The sequence below is a fragment of the Zingiber officinale genome, chromosome 11B (genome assembly GCF_018446385.1).
Source record: "Zingiber officinale cultivar Zhangliang chromosome 11B, Zo_v1.1, whole genome shotgun sequence".
NCBI classification, from domain to species: domain Eukaryota; kingdom Viridiplantae; phylum Streptophyta; class Magnoliopsida; order Zingiberales; family Zingiberaceae; genus Zingiber; species Zingiber officinale.
Window position 1 is genome coordinate 54,473,236 of NC_056007.1, and position 17,508 is coordinate 54,490,743.

Below are 17,508 nucleotides of genomic sequence, written 5' to 3' on the forward strand. Positions count from 1 at the left end.
GCTTCATGTAATTCCCACTAGTGGGTGATTCTTAATCAACAGTTATTATCTCAAAGGAGGGATAAGGGATTCTCGGATAAATCTGTTGTATCATTGCAGAAACTAAGCTCTGATAGGTATGTTTTCACCATCAAGTTTCTGGAAATAAAATAAAACCATTAGTGTGTTTAAGAAAACAAAGATTTCTAATCTACTTATCTGTCAAGCACCCAAGAGGTATGAGCTTCATCAAGACTAATAATCTGTGAATAAAGTCAATAGGAGATGAAGGACTAAGATTAAGGGCACTTTCAAAGAGAAACAATTATAATGTCAAGCAGAGGGAAAAATATAGAATTAAGTATTCAAATTATACAGTAGCCCAGCACAAGTGACACAATTGACTTCTTCTGAGACAATTAAGATATTAACAGACTTATTTTGCACTCATTTCTATCTCAAGAATGCTCCATTAAGAGGGAAAAAGCTAAACTAAATGCAAACTAACCTTTCCATTCGGCATTGCAAGTATTTCTTCGATCCGCTCGATCTCTACGACCAGAAAAATGAGAAGGCAATTAGAAATAATCATAAGAAATCTGATACATAAAGGAGTATAAAGGAATCTGACAATGTTTACTCGCATTGGAAGAATAAATTATATCATCGAATTATAGCACCAGAAAAACATGCTAATTACATCAATTTTCAATCTCTAAAGTCAACACAAGGATGTGCTTACCAACCTGGAACCACATGTATCAATTCAAAATTAAATTATGAAAAATAAAATAAATGGGGAAAAATTGATATATGCCAAATATGATCCAATTGATTTAAATTATGTTCTCGGTATCAATTAATTGGATGAGTAAATTGATTATAATCCATTGAGTAAATTGATTATAATCCATTGATATATCATAAGTAGTGATATTTTTTAATATGTGATGTTTTAATGATTGATATTAAATTCCTATTATCCAAATAAGTAAAACATAAGTTTTTAAACTAACGTGTAGTAGGAAAAAAAACATATTGCAAAAGCTCTAGGAAAGTGTCTACTTTAGAACTTGTATATGAATAGAGAGGCATGCGATTACAAATGAAAGGACAACAGTCAGTTCTATCTCATTTACTTGTGTAGTGCCTGGCCATAATTGAATTATCATGAAAACCTCCAGATCATTCAAAAAGCACACAAGATAAACAAGTCTTACCAACCACATCATTACAGAAAATGGAGCTTTTGCCATAAAATGGTGCATGCAGAGTCAATTTACATCATGAAGGGAGATAAACAACATTAATTAGCATCCTTTAAATCCACTACTAAAAGGAGATGTTTGATGTTTTTCCCATGAGTGGGACAAGTGAAACAGGAGAACAACAAAGAAAGCACATAGCATATGGTAAGGAACAAATAACCTGAACATCACTTCCTACCACCACCTCTTAACAAGACACTCAGCAAGTAGAACTACCACATCATGGGGATTGATCCACCAGCAGCCACAATCTGCTGCTCCAACTTCCATACAAAATTTTAGTATAAGATTCATGGCATTACCAAGAATACCTCCAACCAAAGCTACATGATCATTACCTTAAATAAAGTTTCCAACTTGTTCTTCACCAGAAAATACTCCTGCTTAAGTTGCTGGAGACATGTGAGGCATCTACACAAACAAATTTTTTGACAGCAAGTCACTAGATGATTCAAATTGAGTGACCATGAAGATAAACTAACCCTTCGTGGTCCATTTCCTCGCAGTAATTGTGGAAGGCCATGCAGACATTTTTAACCCTTTGGGCACCAATGCTGCAAGGCAAAGGAAAAAAAAGGGATTTTGAATCAGTTGCAAGTATCATCTTGTTACTAGCTAGTTTCCATGAGCAAAAGCCAAATCTTGAGGATCTAAAGAATATCTTCTTTAAAAATGAACAAGGAGGAAGAAAACAAAGAACGAAAACCTGGCACTGTTGCCTTTGAACTGGTGAACATGGGCATCCACTTTCTTGAAGTCCACAACCTACTGATCTCTTGAAAAAGTGTGCAAAATTCAGAAGGGTAAATCCAAAGACCAAGCCATATGTAATGAATGGAACAGGAGTAGGGTTTCAAAGCAGATCACTCACAGGGTCCTGGTCTTCTTCATACCTCATGGAAGAGCGGAGATGTGAAGTCAAGATATCTCCTTTGCAGGTTAGTCCGCCTGTTATTTAGCCATCCTAGGGGGGGCGTCCGCTTGTGTCCTGGCCTCCATCGCGCACGCTCCCATGAGCCAGACCCTTGCTGTCACCCTGCGATCACTCTTCCCGGCTGCTGCTGCTCCTGCGCGGCTCTGGTGAGCGAGAGATCACTACAACAAAAACCCTCATAGACATCGGTGGAACAACAATGGTTTTAAGCAAAAACCGATGTCTTTGAGTATTTTACACCGGTTTTTCCAAAAATCGGTGTCTATGAGCGCAGATTTTCGCTCATAGACATCGGCTTTTTAGGTGATGTCTATGAGCGCCTTTTTTTCGTTAAAAGACATCGATTTTAACAGTTGTTTTTAAAATCCGGTGTTAATAAACCAAAATAAAATATTTTAATTTTCCCACTTGCCAAAATTTGCAACACTATGAAGTTCCCTCCAAACCTAAACCTATATCCCGCCCCTTCATCCGACCATCTCTCTCAGCCTAAACCTAAACCTAAACCTCCGACCATCTCTCTCAACCTCATCTCCCTCTTCCCCTTCCTAGATCGACGCCCCTTCCTCTCCCGATCAAGATCAAGACACGATGCCCTTCCTCCGACCATCTCCTCCAACTCCTCCCTTTGGATGAGAAGAGGAAACCTTCTTCGCATTTTGGTATGTTTTTTTTCCACAACACTTGTTTTTATATTCCGCAGTCAAAGACTTAGCCCTCCTTCTTGCCTTCCCAAATCCGTCGGGTTTCTCCTTCCCGATCGCCATGTCCTCCTCCCTCCTCCCTCCTCCTCCTCCTTTCTCTCTTCTTCCCTTCCTCCCTCTCCGCGGCGGTGACTGCCCAATCGTCGGACTCGCCGTCCAACAGCTCCACTGTCTACGACATCCTCCAGGAGTACAACCTCCCTCCCGGCATCCTCCCCGACACCGTCAAGTCTTTCTTCGTCGCTTCCAACGGCTACTTCATCATCTATCTCTACAGAGAGTTCTACGTCGACTTCGAGTACGTCATCTACTATGCCCCGTGCGTGTCTGGCTTCCTCGGCTACGGCTCCGTCTCCAACCTCGAGGGTGTCCAGATCCAGAGCTATCTCATCTGGTACGACGTCAGCTACATCAAGGTCGACCTCCCCTACTCCGATTTCGTCTACATACAATTCGGCTAGGTCACTCGCAAGCTCGGCGTTGACCAGTTCCAGCACATACACTCTTGTAGAGGGAATCTCTCTCTGTTTCAGCGAGCCAAGAAGGTTGTCCGTTTAGCGTTCGAGGTAATGCCACTGTGTAGTTTCTACGTTTACAATCAATTTACTTTAGTCCATGAGTCAGAGAGACTTTCCAAGTAACAAATTCTGGAGTCGAACAAGGATTTCGAGTCGTATAATCCGATGGACTACCGTCAATTTCTGGTGATCTCGATTGGGACTGGAGCACATAAACAGACGGAGAGGTACAGTGCCCGAGAGAGCGCTCAATGGGGATTGCTTGAGTGGCTGTGGAACAGAGGAAAATCGCCAATCGTCCAAATTTTCAGGGAGGCGACCTCGGACATGGTGGATATCTATGCTTCAGTCATTTTCCAGGCACTGGAAAGTGAGGGCAACTACCTTCGCATACAGGTAATTAATCGACTGATTCTCCGTATAGCTGCATGCGCTAAGTCGATCGATTTTAACTGAAGATATTGTACGATTGATTGAATGGTAGGATGATACCTTGACTGGCGCTGCGGCTTCGGTGGATAATTCAACGAAGTGGAACTTAAGAAATTTAGTTCGGATTGGGGAGAATCTACTGGAGAAGCCGGCGTCGCGGGTGAACTTGGAGACTGGGCAATCGGTGCCGGTGGTGGATGGGGAGGGAGGAACAATGTCGAACAAGGAACGGCTTGTTAAATTTGCTAAGACATTGTCAGATGAAAGGAAGCTTAGGCAAGAAAACTTGGTTTCGTCTACATGATAGTTGTGTGCTCAATATTGGTCACCAAGCATCATCAGTAATAAATTTTGTCCATGCAATAGCATTTATATTGTGAAAAAAATGTACTGTCAATTTCTTCATTGTTTTCTCTCCTTAATTTTTTGCTCTTAATTCTCTTTGTAACCGCAGCATCGTCTCATTAGGACCATAAAAATCGCACCTTCCGCTGGGACATTTGTAAAGGTTGCGCCTTTTGTGTTCTCCACGGAAGTAAATTACGATGGCTACTAATTATTAACTCTTTTTAATGTTTTCATAGATATGGAATTCCATAGGTTGTAATAGATTTATTAATTAACCCTTTATTTTATGAAAGTATGTCTATGATGGGGAATTTTGTTATTGGTTATATATTGAACCATTTTTTTCCATTTCAGAATATTTTTGTTCCCCAACTTTGAGCAAGTCATGTGAAAGAAAGAACCATACTGCCCTTTTTTACAAGAATTTTTGTAAGAAAGCAGTTGCAATCAACATGAGTTGTAAATTTTACATATACTGCTTTATGCATTTCATTATACACTCTAGTCGGTGAACTTCAATTTGTCCATGGAGTATGTAAGTTTGTCATGCACTATTCATTCCCTTGGAAAAATGCTTGAAATTAACAGAATTTAATCTCTATCGTACATAATTTCCATTCAAGATGACAACAGATATAACTCAAGTAGAGGTGCACATTTAAATCTCAAACGTGCAGAAAAAGCTCGCATATTGGTTAACAAGATTCCAGGTATGATTTGCACAACCTTGATAAATTTAATTTTAGGTAAAATAATGGCATGTAGCCATGAGGTAAGGAATGTATCCGATCCACTTGGTGAAATAGGTTTGCTTTTTTAGTAATTATGATGATTTTCTTTTTTGTCTCCCTTTTACATATTTAACATACACTTGGTACTTGGACACTTTACAGTGGCTGCTTGTGACTTGTTGATTATTTTTTACGTTTATGTGCCTTATCTGACGATTCTCATGACTTGCCTTGAAACAAGGTAGTAGTAAATTCTATAATTGTGTGAGTGTAGCTGATGGGTAACTTTTGATTACAAAATGTGTATTATAACCAAGTTAATTGCTGATCTTTGTTGGTGTTCGTTTGAACAGATTATTTATGTGGAAGCATGTGAGAGTGGCAGTATCTTTGAAGGTTTAATGCCAGAAGACCTTAATGTATATGTGACAACAGCATCCAATGCTGTTGAAAGCAGCTGGGGAACCTACTGTCCTGGGATGGATCCTCCACCACCACCGGAATATATGACTTGCCTTGGTGACTTGTACAGCGTTGCATGGATGGAAGACAGGTTTGAGTTTTATACCTAAACAAGTCATATCTGTTGTCAAGTTCAAAAGGTCTAAACATTTTATTGCATTTGATTTATTTTTTTTCATGTTAATGGGCTGACATTAGATTGTTTGGTTCCGCTAAGGAATTTTTTTTTTAAATGTATTTCCTTCTTCAGTGATTTTGTTTCTTTTGAGATGAAACAACAAAGAGGCACTGAAGTACAACAAATTGGATTAGAGCATCGAATCCAAGTTCAATTGTTGAATATTCTGATTAGTAACTTAGTTTTAATTACAAGATGTTAGTGCATTACAGAATAGCTACACTTTTAAGTCTTGCTAATGACATAGCTTTATTTGTTTAAAATTTCCCCAAGAAAATTTTGCTTCAGACATTAAATGCTTTTTACCTTTTACTCTTCTCAAAGCCATAACTTGGTCTTTCTTGAAAAACTTTGTCAAGAAATTAGCGTGTGGTTACTGTTGTCACAATAACAGAATATAAATTTTACTGCTGCAAAAGTCATATCTTGGTTCTTAATTTTGACACAGCCTGGTGTGCTAACTCATTTAAAAGATAAAAAGGAGCCAGAACTTCCATTTGTAATGGTATTCCTATTTTTAAGGGTAGAAATCCTCCAAACATAGGAGCCTTTTCAATATGATGGCATTGCTAACCTTCTAATTATATTTATGGCAGTGAGAATCACAATCTAAAGGAGGAAACGGTTGGGAAACAGTATGAGTCAATAAGTTCCTGTTAATCTCTATTATAGTCCTCTTCTTGTTTTTTTGAAGGGTTTCTCTGATAATGTGTTCAGGTGAAGATGAGGACATCAAACCAGAACACATACAGTGCAGGGTCTCATGTGATGGAGTATGATTGTAACGCCCGCCCTTCCAGGTAGCACTAAGGCCACCCCGGAGGGACGGACGTCACTGAAACATAGACATCAATTACTAATGCATATGGATTCATGGCAGCGGAAGACTTATTTAAATTTTTTTTTCTTTTATCATATGCATTTAGTTTACTTATCATGGCATGTGAATCAAAGCATACTGAACATTTCATCATATCATCATCATTCTAACATGAGTAAAATATCATAAGTGTATGAAATACTAGCTGAAATCATCATCATAAGCATAGGATCCAACTTAGTTCACATGCACAGCTTAACTAATTATAAGTTCCAAAACTTAAGTAGATCTATCCACCGAGCACTTCCACACACATCCATCACCTTTCCTGCTACTCCCCTTAATTGATCCATTCCTTGCCTTTATCTGCAGTACAAGGAAAACGTGTAGCTATAAGCCAAAGGCTTAGTGAGGTCCTTGCCTACTCATAAATTCAAAAAACACATAACATAACATAACATGCAGAAAAAGCAGAACATAATATATCATATCACATAAGGAGCATAACATATCAAAGTATATCATGTGAGTGCATATCATGATTCATATCACATTCTGTAAGCACATATCATGAAGCCTATCATATCATGTAAACATGTATCATAACTCATACCTGTTCATAAGGGTGCATAAACATAATTTCATAAATATGTGCATGTAGATGCAATATGTATATTTTTAAAACATGTATCATGGAATGCACATATGCATCATGCTTCTTTCAAAACATATAGTATACATACTTGAATATCATATCATCATCATGAGAAGGGCCCTGGCTTGTACCACATGTAAACATAAATGCGCGCAATCCCTAGGACAGGGTAGCTAGCCCCGAACCTACTAGGGATCTAGGTCCGTTCATACTCCGTCGACCTAGGGGCGTACTGAGGAGTCCATCCCTTAACGAGGTCCGTTCATAGTAAAATATCATGCATATCATATCTCATCATATCATACATGTCATAATTCTTGTCATATCATTAAGAGAGCTCTTGATCCCAACTTAAGGGAAGCATCTCTTTACCATAGCATGAAGAGTGCTCTTGATCCCAACTTAAGGGAAGCAACTCTTTTCCATAACATGAAGAGTGCTCTTGGTCCCAGCTTAAGGGAAGCAACTCTTTAGGCTTTTCTTCTTACATAAGCCATTCATACATGCATTATGAAACATAACATGTTCTTATCATAACATAAAGTATAACATGTCATTTTCATATCATCAAACATGGCATATCATCTCATGAACTTAACATACATATCATGCACATGGCATATCATATCATGAGTCTAGCATATCATATCATTAACATGGCATATCATGTCATAAGTCTATCATATCATATCATAAACATGGCATATCATATCATAAGACATATCAATGCAACATATCATAAGGCATATTTTCAACATATCATGAAGCATGAAAGCTTAATCTACTCATATATCAAAGGCTACATATCATGAGAATACATAACATGTTTAGTTAGGTTTAAACTCTTTCTTAACCCAATTAATCCATCCTGGACGAACCACATCAGTAGGTTTCATCCTCATTTCATTACATATTAAGCATAGAACTTACCCACATAACATGTAAACTTGATCTAAACACATACAAGGCATTAGACTTCATGAATAAGCATGTTTGAGTTCAAAACTCTAACCCTAACCCATTTATTTCAATTTGGCCAAAACACATCAGTAGGGTTCTTATATCATTTGGTTCCATATGAAGCATAAAACTTATCCACATAACATGTAAACTTGACCTAAGCACATACAAGGCATTATACTTCATGAATAAGCATGTTTGAGTTCAAAACTCTAACCCTAACCCATTTATTTCAATTTCGCCGAAACACATCAGTAGGGTTCTTATATCATTTGGTTCCATATGAAGCATAAAACTTATCCACATGACATGTAAACTTGACCTAAGCACATACAAGGCATTATACTTCATGAACAAGCATGCTTGAGTTCAAAACTCTAACCCTAACCCATTTATTTCAATTTGGCCGAAACATATCAGTAGGGTTTCATATCATTTTATTCCATATGAAGCATACAACTTAACATATAACATGCAAATTTGATCTAAGCATATACAAGGCACTATACAAGCATATACAAGGCACTATACTTCATGAATAACCCTATTTGAGTTCAAAACTTTAACTTTAACCTATTTATCTCAATTTGGACGAAACATATCAGTAGGGTTTCATATCATTTCATTCCATATGAAGCATACAACTTAAACATATAACATGCAAATTTGATCTAAGCATATACAAGGCACTATACAAGCATATACAAGGCATTATACTTCATGAATAAGCCTATTTGAGTTCAAAACTTTAACCCTAACCTATTTATCTCAACTTGGCCGAAACATATCAGTAGGGTTTCATATCATTTCATTCCATATGAAGCATACAACTTAAACATATAACATGCAAATTTGATCTAAGCATATACAAGGCACTATACAAGCATATACAAGGCATTATACTTCATGAATAAGCCTATTTGAGTTCAAAACTTTAACCCTAACCTATTTATCTCAACTTGGCCGAAACATATCAGTAGGATTTTATATCATTTTATTCCATATGAATCATAGAACTTAACCATATAACATGCAAACTTAATCTAAATATATACAAGGCATTGTACAAGCACATACAAGTCACCATACTTCATGAATGAGACTATTTGAGTTCAAAATTATAACCCTAACTTATTTATCTAAATTTGGCCGAAACATATCAGTAGGGTTTCATGATTCTTCATTCCATATCAAGCATAAAAAATTAAGTTATCCACATGTAAAAATTCATACATCATAAAAGAGTACAACTACTATGGTTTCTATGCAAAATTCTTGACCTAAGGCCTATAAGTCATGTTGGCCGAAACATATATATAGAAATCTCCTTGTTTTTGTCACAACATGAAGAATGAGAACTTAACTATCAACACATAAAATTCACATATCATATAAGTATGAAATCAAGCATGTTCTCACAAGAAAAAGAACCTAGCATTAACCCTCTTTTGTCTCTTGGCCGAAATATTCATAGTGAGGGTTTAGATTTCTTTTTTTTTTATAAAACATAACTTGAAACTTGTTGACCCTAAAATATCATCCATCAAAACCCACAAGAAAATTTTACGGTTTTGAAAACTCTTGAAAAAAAAAACTTAACGATCGATTCGACAACAACTTGTACTGTAGTGAGGGGAATACTCACATCCTTCGCTAAATTCTCTAAGGAGGGAACCTTGCTTGTGAATACTTCCTAGAGGAGAGCTTCCTTGCTCCTTGGTCTCGGCAAGAGGATGAGAGGGAGAGAGAGGTCACGGTGAGGGAGAGTAGGAGGAGAATGAGAGCAAAAATGACAACTCATCTTTAATTTCCTCCTTTTATTCATTATGAGAGGAGGAAGGAAAATATATTTTTCTTCCTCCTTTCTTTTACTCTCCTCATAATTAAGAGAAAGTCTAGATACATCCCTTCTTGGTGAGTAAGAAAGGAATATTCTAGAGCATCTCTTCATTAGAGAGGGAGAAGACAACTCTTACTTCTCCTTCTAAGAGAAGAGTCTTTTCTTCTTACATTTAATTATGGTTTCCCTCTATTTCCTAAAAATAATTTCTCTTGGTCTAGTGGTTATCTTATTCAGGCATCTAATGAGATATCTAGAGTTCAAGTCCTAGATCTTATGTATTTTTATTTCTATTTTGTTTGTTTAAGTGTTCGGCTAGGAGCAAAATTCAACTAAAGCATATATATTTTTCTTTATTCATGATAGAATATTCTAGAATTTTGCTAAGGACCCTATGGGTGTTACAGTCTCCCATACCTCATAAAAGTTCATCCTCGAACTTAAAATAAGAATTCCGGTAACTCAGAACTTCCTACTTAGCGCATCTGCTACCTTGTTTGCTTTTCCCGGATGATAAAAGATCTCGCAGTCATAATCCTTGACTAGCTCGAGCCATCTCCATTGTCGCATGTTTAGGTCTTTCTGTGTAAAGAAATATTTCAGACTCTGGTGATCTGTATAAATCTTACACTGGACCACATATAGATAATGCCTCCATATCTTGAGAGTAAAGACTACAGCGGCTAGCTCTAAATCATGTGTGGGATAATTCTTTTCATGCTCCTTAAGTTGTCGAGAGACATACGCAATGACTTTTCCATTCTGCATAAGTACAGCTCTGAGTCCCAATCTGGAAGCATCGCTGTACATATCGAATCCCTCGTTACTTTCTGGAAGAGTGAGAATTGGGGCACTAGTCAATTTTCTCTTCAACTCCGCGAAGCTTCTTTCACAATCCTCCGTCCATTCATACCTCTTGTTCTTCTTGGTGAGGGTCGTCATGGGGGCTGCAATTCTGGAAAAACCCTCTACGAATTTCCGATAATAGTCGGCTAGTCCGAGGAAACTTCGGATTTCACTGGCATTCTTTAGTCTGTTCCAGTTACTCACGGCTTCTATCTTGCTTGGGTCTACCATAATTCCGTCCTTAGAGATCACGTGACCCAAAAATGACACCTGGTCAAGCCAAAATTCACACTTTGAGAATTTGGCATACAATTGTCTCTCTCGGAGAATTTGTAATGTTATGCTCAGGTGCTCAGCGTGCTCTTCCTGGGTCTTCGAGTAGATAAGAATATCATCGATGAAGACTATCACAAATTTATCAAGATATTCCGAGAACACTCGATTCATCAATTCCATGAATAGGGTAGGAGCATTTGTAACTCCGAAGGGCATTACTACGAATTCATAATGTCCGTATCTCGTTCGGAAGGTCGTCTTTGGTATATCATCTTGTTTCACTTTCACTTGATGATAGTCAGATCTCAAATCAATCTTGGAGAAGACGGTGGCACCTTTCAATTGGTCAAATAAGTCATCAATCCGAGGTAAAGGGTACCTGTTCTTGATTGTTACTTTATTCAGCGCTCGGTAATCTATGCACATTCGCATAGATCCATCCCTTTTCTTCACAAATAGTACGGGAGCTCCCCATGGAGAGTGGCTAGGGCGAATAAGTCCTTTGTCAAGTAACTCCCGTAACTGTTCCTGTAGCTCTTTCAATTCAGCTGGCGCCATACGGTAGGGTGCCTTAGAGATCGGTTTAGTTCCAGGAATCAATTCGATCTCAAATTCAATTTCTCTGTCAGGTGCTAACCCTGGCAGTTCATCGGGGAAGACATCTGGAAAGTTGCATACAACTCTGACATTCTCTAGCTTCTGATCCTCTACTCTACTTGCATCGACCACATGTGCTAGAAACCCCGTGCATCCATTGCTCAACAGCTTCCGTGCTTCCAGAGCTGATAGGAATTTCTCAGTCTCTCCCCTTGGCATTCCGCTAAATTCAAATATCAATTCTGCCTCGGGTCGGAAGACCACCTTTCTTTTACGGCACTCAATCGAAGCTCCGTATTTGCTCAAGAAATCCATGCCCAATATTATATCATAATCCTGCATATCCAGCACTATCAGATCACAGTATAGTTCCCTGTCTGCAATTCGGATAGGTGCGGCTCGCAGTATATGAGTGGATGGCATTACTTCTCCTGAAGGCAGGGTCGTTAAAAATTTGCCATCTAAGGCTTGCGGTGGCATATCTATCTTACTTGTGAAGGGTGTAGAGATAAACGAGTGTGTTGCCCTAGTGTCAAATAATACAGTAGCATACTGACTGAAAATGAGTATCTGACCTGTGACAACAGTCGAAGCGTTCGCCACATCTTCTCTAGTGAGGGAGTGGATCCTGGCATTCGTCATAGCTGGCGGGGCTTCCAGTCTTCCTTGGCTTATCTGAGGGCCTTCTAGTGCAGCTTGCATTAGATGTAGCTGTGAGGGGGCACCTCTATTCTGGATACTTTGCTGCTGAGGTGTCTGCATCTGAGTAGGACAATTTCTGGCCAAGTGTCCTTCCAATCCGCAGCTGTAGCACTTATTCGTGCCCACACGGCATTTTCCCGGATGCTTCTTTCCGCAGGTGGTGCACTGAGGAAACATAGGTTGCTTGTTCGCTGAACCACCCTGAGAACTGTTCCATTGTTTTCTTTTATCGTTGGAGTTTCCCTTCCAGTAGGTTCTGATATGTTGAGGTTTCTGAACTTGACTCTTACCCTCATTCATCGCCTTCTGATAGTGTTCAGTGATCAGAGCACTGCTAATTAATTCCTCGGTGGTCTGTGGTCTATTAACGCCGCCGCCCACATTTAAGGCTATCTCGGGTCTGAGCATCTTCACCATAAGTCTGACCCTTTCTCTTTCTGTACTGACCAGCTCTGGACATAGGCGTGCTAATCGGTTAAATTTCTTCACGGCCTCATTCACTGATAGGTCACCTTGCCGAAACTCGGTGAACTCGTCGTAGTGTTTATTGGTCACCCGCATATGGAAGAACTCTTCAAGGAATTCAGTCTCGAAGTCTGTCCATCTCATCTGATTCACCTGTCTCCTTGATTTGACTCGGTCCCACCACATTCTGGCATCGCCTGTAAGGCAAAACGATGCACACTTAACTTTCTCGTGTTCTGGCCAATCTAAAAGCTCCACGATGCTTTCCACAGTCTTAAGCCACGCCTGAGCATCCCATGGCTCACAGTTTCCGGAGAAGGCTTCTGGCATCAACCTCTGCCACTGAATCAGGTATGCCTCTTGTCGGACCACTGGAATAGGAGCTACCGGTGGTACCGGTGCCGGAGGTACTGGTACAGCCGCAGGTATAATAGGTATCGCATTCGGGTTCCCTGGTGGTGTAACAGGATTCCCTTGCTGATTCATCAATGCAGTGATCGTTTGTTGCAGTTCCTTGACCTAACGCTGGAGCTCGGTAATCACATGCATCAGATCGGGTGGAGGTACTGTCTCATCTGCTCGGGTAGTTCGTCTTCTAACCATGCTTTATCTTCAATAATCACAATAAGCTAATATAAGTTATCGTTATTCATAACCAGGCTACCCTAAGGTTGTTGTTGTTCCTAATCTACCATCATATATATCTAAGCTAAAATGTGATAACTAAATAAATAAGATAATAAGCATGCATATTATCAAACATCATAAAGAAAATAGATCAAGCATAAATATCACATCAAAATAAAATTTAAGCATAAAATTCTTACTTGGAGCGGCAGGATAAAGGCTTGATGTGTGTGTAGTGGAAGGTAGAACTGCTCTGATACCATACTGTAACACCCGCCCTTCCAGGTAGCACTAAGGCCACCCCGGAGGGACGGACGTCACTGAAACATAGACATCAATTACTAATGCATATGGATTCATGGCAGCGGAAAACTTATTTAATTTTTTTTTTCTTTTATCATATGCATTTAGTTTACTTATCATGGCATGTGAATCAAAGCATACTGAACATTTCATCATATCATCATCATTCTAACATGAGTAAAATATCATAAGTGTATGAAATACTAGCTGAAATCATCATCATAAGCATAGGATCCAACTTAGTTCACATGCACAGCTTAACTAATTATAAGTTCCAAAACTTAAGTAGATCTATCCACCGAGCACTTCCACACACATCCATCACCTTTCCTGCTACTCCCCTTAATTGATCCATTCCTTGCCTTTATCTGCAGTACAAGGAAAACGTGTAGCTATAAGCCAAAGGCTTAGTGAGGTCCTTGCCTACTCATAAATCCAAAAAACACATAACATAACATAACATGTAGAAAAAGCAGAACATAATATATCATATCACATAAGGAGCATAACATATCAAAGTATATCATGTGAGTGCATATCATGATTCATATCACATTCTGTAAGCACATATCATGAAGCCTATCATATCATGTAAACATGTATCATAACTCATACCTGTTCATAAGGGTGCATAAACATAATTTCATAAATATGTGCATGTAGATGCAATATGTATATTTTTAAAACATGTATCATGGAATGCACATATGTATCATGCTTCTTTCAAAACATATAGTATACATACTTGAATATCATATAATCATCATGAGAAGGGCCCTGGCTTGTACCACATGTAAACATAAATGCGCGCAATCCCTAGGACAGGGTAGCTAGCCTCGAACCTACTAGGGATCTAGGTCCGTTCATAGTCCGTCGACCTAGGGGCGTACTGAGGAGCCCATCCCTTAACGAGGTCCGTTCATAGTAAAATATCATGCATATCATATCTCATCATATCATACATGTCATAATTCTTGTCATATCATTAAGAGAGCTCTTGATCCCAACTTAAGGGAAGCATCTCTTTACCATAGCATGAAGAGTGCTCTTGATCCCAACTTAAGGGAAGCAACTCTTTTCCATAACATGAAGAGTGCTCTTGGTCCCAGCTTAAGGGAAGCAACTCTTTAGGCTTTTCTTCTTACATAAGCCATTCATACATGCATTATGAAACATAACATGTTCTTATCATAACATAAAGTATAACATGTCATTTTCATATCATCAAACATGGCATATCATCTCATGAACTTAGCATACATATCATGCACATGGCATATCATATCATGAGTCTAGCATATCATATCATTAACATGGCATATCATGTCATAAGTCTATCATATCATATCATGAACATGGCATATCATATCATAAGACATAGCAATGCAACATATCATAAGGCATATTTTCATCATATCATGAAGCATGAAAGCTTAATCTACTCATATATCAAAGGCTACATATCATGAGAATACATAACATGTTTAGTTAGGTTTAAACTCTTTCCTAACCCAATTAATCCATCTTGGACGAACCACATCAGTAGGTTTCATCCTCATTTCATTCCATATTAAGCATAGAACTTACCCACATAACATGTAAACTTGATCTAAACACATACAAGGCATTAGACTTCATGAATAAGCATGTTTGAGTTCAAAACTCTAACCCTAACCCATTTATTTCAATTTGGCCGAAACACATCAGTAGGGTTCTTATATCATTTGGTTCCATATGAAGCATAAAACTTATCCACATAACATGTAAACTTGACCTAAGCACATACAAGGCATTATACTTCATGAATAAGCATGTTTGAGTTCAAAACTCTAACCCTAACCCATTTATTTCAATTTGGCCGAAACACATCAGTAGGGTTCTTATATCATTTGGTTCCATATGAAGCATAAAACTTATCCACATAACATGTAAACTTGACCTAAGCACATACAAGGCATTATACTTCATGAATAAGCATGTTTGAGTTCAAAACTCTAACCCTAACCCATTTATTTCAATTTGGCCGAAACATATCAGTAGGGTTTCATATCATTTTATTCCATATGAAGCATACAACTTAAACATATAACATGCAAATTTGATCTAAGCATATACAAGGCACTATACAAGCATATACAAGGCACTATACTTCATGAATAACCCTATTTGAGTTCAAAACTTTAACTTTAACCTATTTATCTCAATTTGGACGAAACATATCAGTAGGGTTTCATATCATTTCATTCCATATGAAGCATACAACTTAAACATATAACATGCAAATTTGATCTAAGCATATACAAGGCACTATACAAGCATATACAAGGCATTATACTTCATGAATAAGCCTATTTGAGTTCAAAACTTTAACCCTAACCTATTTATCTCAACTTGGCCGAAACATATCAGTAGGGTTTCATATCATTTCATTCCATATGAAGCATACAACTTAAACATATAACATGCAAATTTGATCTAAGCATATACAAGGCACTATACAAGCATATACAAGGCATTATACTTCATGAATAAGCCTATTTGAGTTCAAAACTTTAACCCTAACCTATTTATCTCAACTTGGCCGAAACATATCAGTAGGATTTTATATCATTTTATTCCATATGAATCATAGAACTTAACCATATAACATGCAAACTTAATCTAAGTATATACAAGGCATTGTACAAGCACATACAAGTCACCATACTTCATGAATGAGACTATTTGAGTTCAAAATTATAACCCTAACTTATTTATCTAAATTTGGCCGAAACATATCAGTAGGGTTTCATGATTTTTCATTCCATATCAAGCATAAAAAATTAAGTTATCCACATGTAAAAATTCATACATCATAAAAGAGTACAACTACTATGGTTTCTATGCAAAATTCTTGACCTAAGGCCTATAAGTCATGTTGGCCGAAACATATATATAGAAATCTCCTTGTTTTTGTCACAACATGAAGAATGAGAACTTAACTATCAACACATAAAATTCACATATCATATAAGTATGAAATCAAGCATGTTCTCACAAGAAAAAGAACCTAGCCTTAACCCTCTTTTGTCTCTTGGCCGAAATATTCATAGTGAGGGTTTAGATTTCTTTTTTTTTTATAAAACATAACTTGAAACTTGTTGACCCTAAAAGATCATCCATCAAAACACACAAGAAAATTTTACGATTTTGAAAACTCTTGAAAAAAACTTAACGATTGATTCGAAAACAACTTGTACTGCAGTGAGGGGAATACTCACATCCTTCGCTAAATTCTCTGAGGGAACCTTGCTTGTGAATCCTTCCTAGAGGAGAGCTTCCTTGCTCCTTGGTCTCGGCAAGAGGATGAGAGGGAGAGAGAGGTCACGGTGAGGGAGAGTAGGAGGAGAATGAGAGCAAAAATGACAACTCATCTTTAATTTCCTCCTTTTATTCATTATGAGAGTAGGAAGGAAAATATATTTTTCTTCCTCCTTTCTTTTACTCTCCTCATAATTAAGAGAAAGTCTAGATACATCCCTTCTTGGTGAGTAAGAAAGGAATATTCTAGAGCATCTCTTCATTAGAGAGGGAGAAGACAACTCTTACTTCTCCTTCTAAGAGAAGAGTCTTTTCTTCTTACATTTAATTATGGTTTCCCTCTATTTCCTAAAAATAATTTCTCTTGGTCTAGTGGTTATCTTATTCAGGCATCTAATGAGATATCTAGAGTTCAAGTCCTAGATCTTATGTATTTTTATTTCTATTTTGTTTGTTTAAGTGTTCGGCTAGGAGCAAAATTCAACTAAAGCATATATATTTTTCTTTATTCATGATAGAATATTCTAGAATTTTGCTAAGGACCCTATGGGTGTTACAATGAT

General features: G+C 37.8%; 1 protein-coding gene and 1 pseudogene across 1 annotated transcript; one reads left to right on the top strand and one right to left on the bottom strand.

Annotated features, from left to right (window-relative positions):
• Positions 1 to 1,395: 1,395 nt before the first annotated feature.
• On the bottom strand, positions 1,396 to 4,873 carry LOC122033927 (annotated as a pseudogene).
• Positions 4,874 to 5,247: 374 nt separating this feature from the next.
• On the top strand, positions 5,248 to 10,825 carry LOC122033928 (vacuolar-processing enzyme beta-isozyme-like). The gene is made up of 4 exons (XM_042593075.1): positions 5,248 to 5,467; positions 6,151 to 6,199; positions 6,272 to 6,354; positions 10,606 to 10,825. Exons 1-4 carry the CDS (start codon positions 5,316 to 5,318, stop codon positions 10,823 to 10,825), a joined length of 504 nt encoding a protein of 167 aa, XP_042449009.1. The 5' UTR covers positions 5,248 to 5,315.
• Positions 10,826 to 17,508: the final 6,683 nt, after the last annotated feature.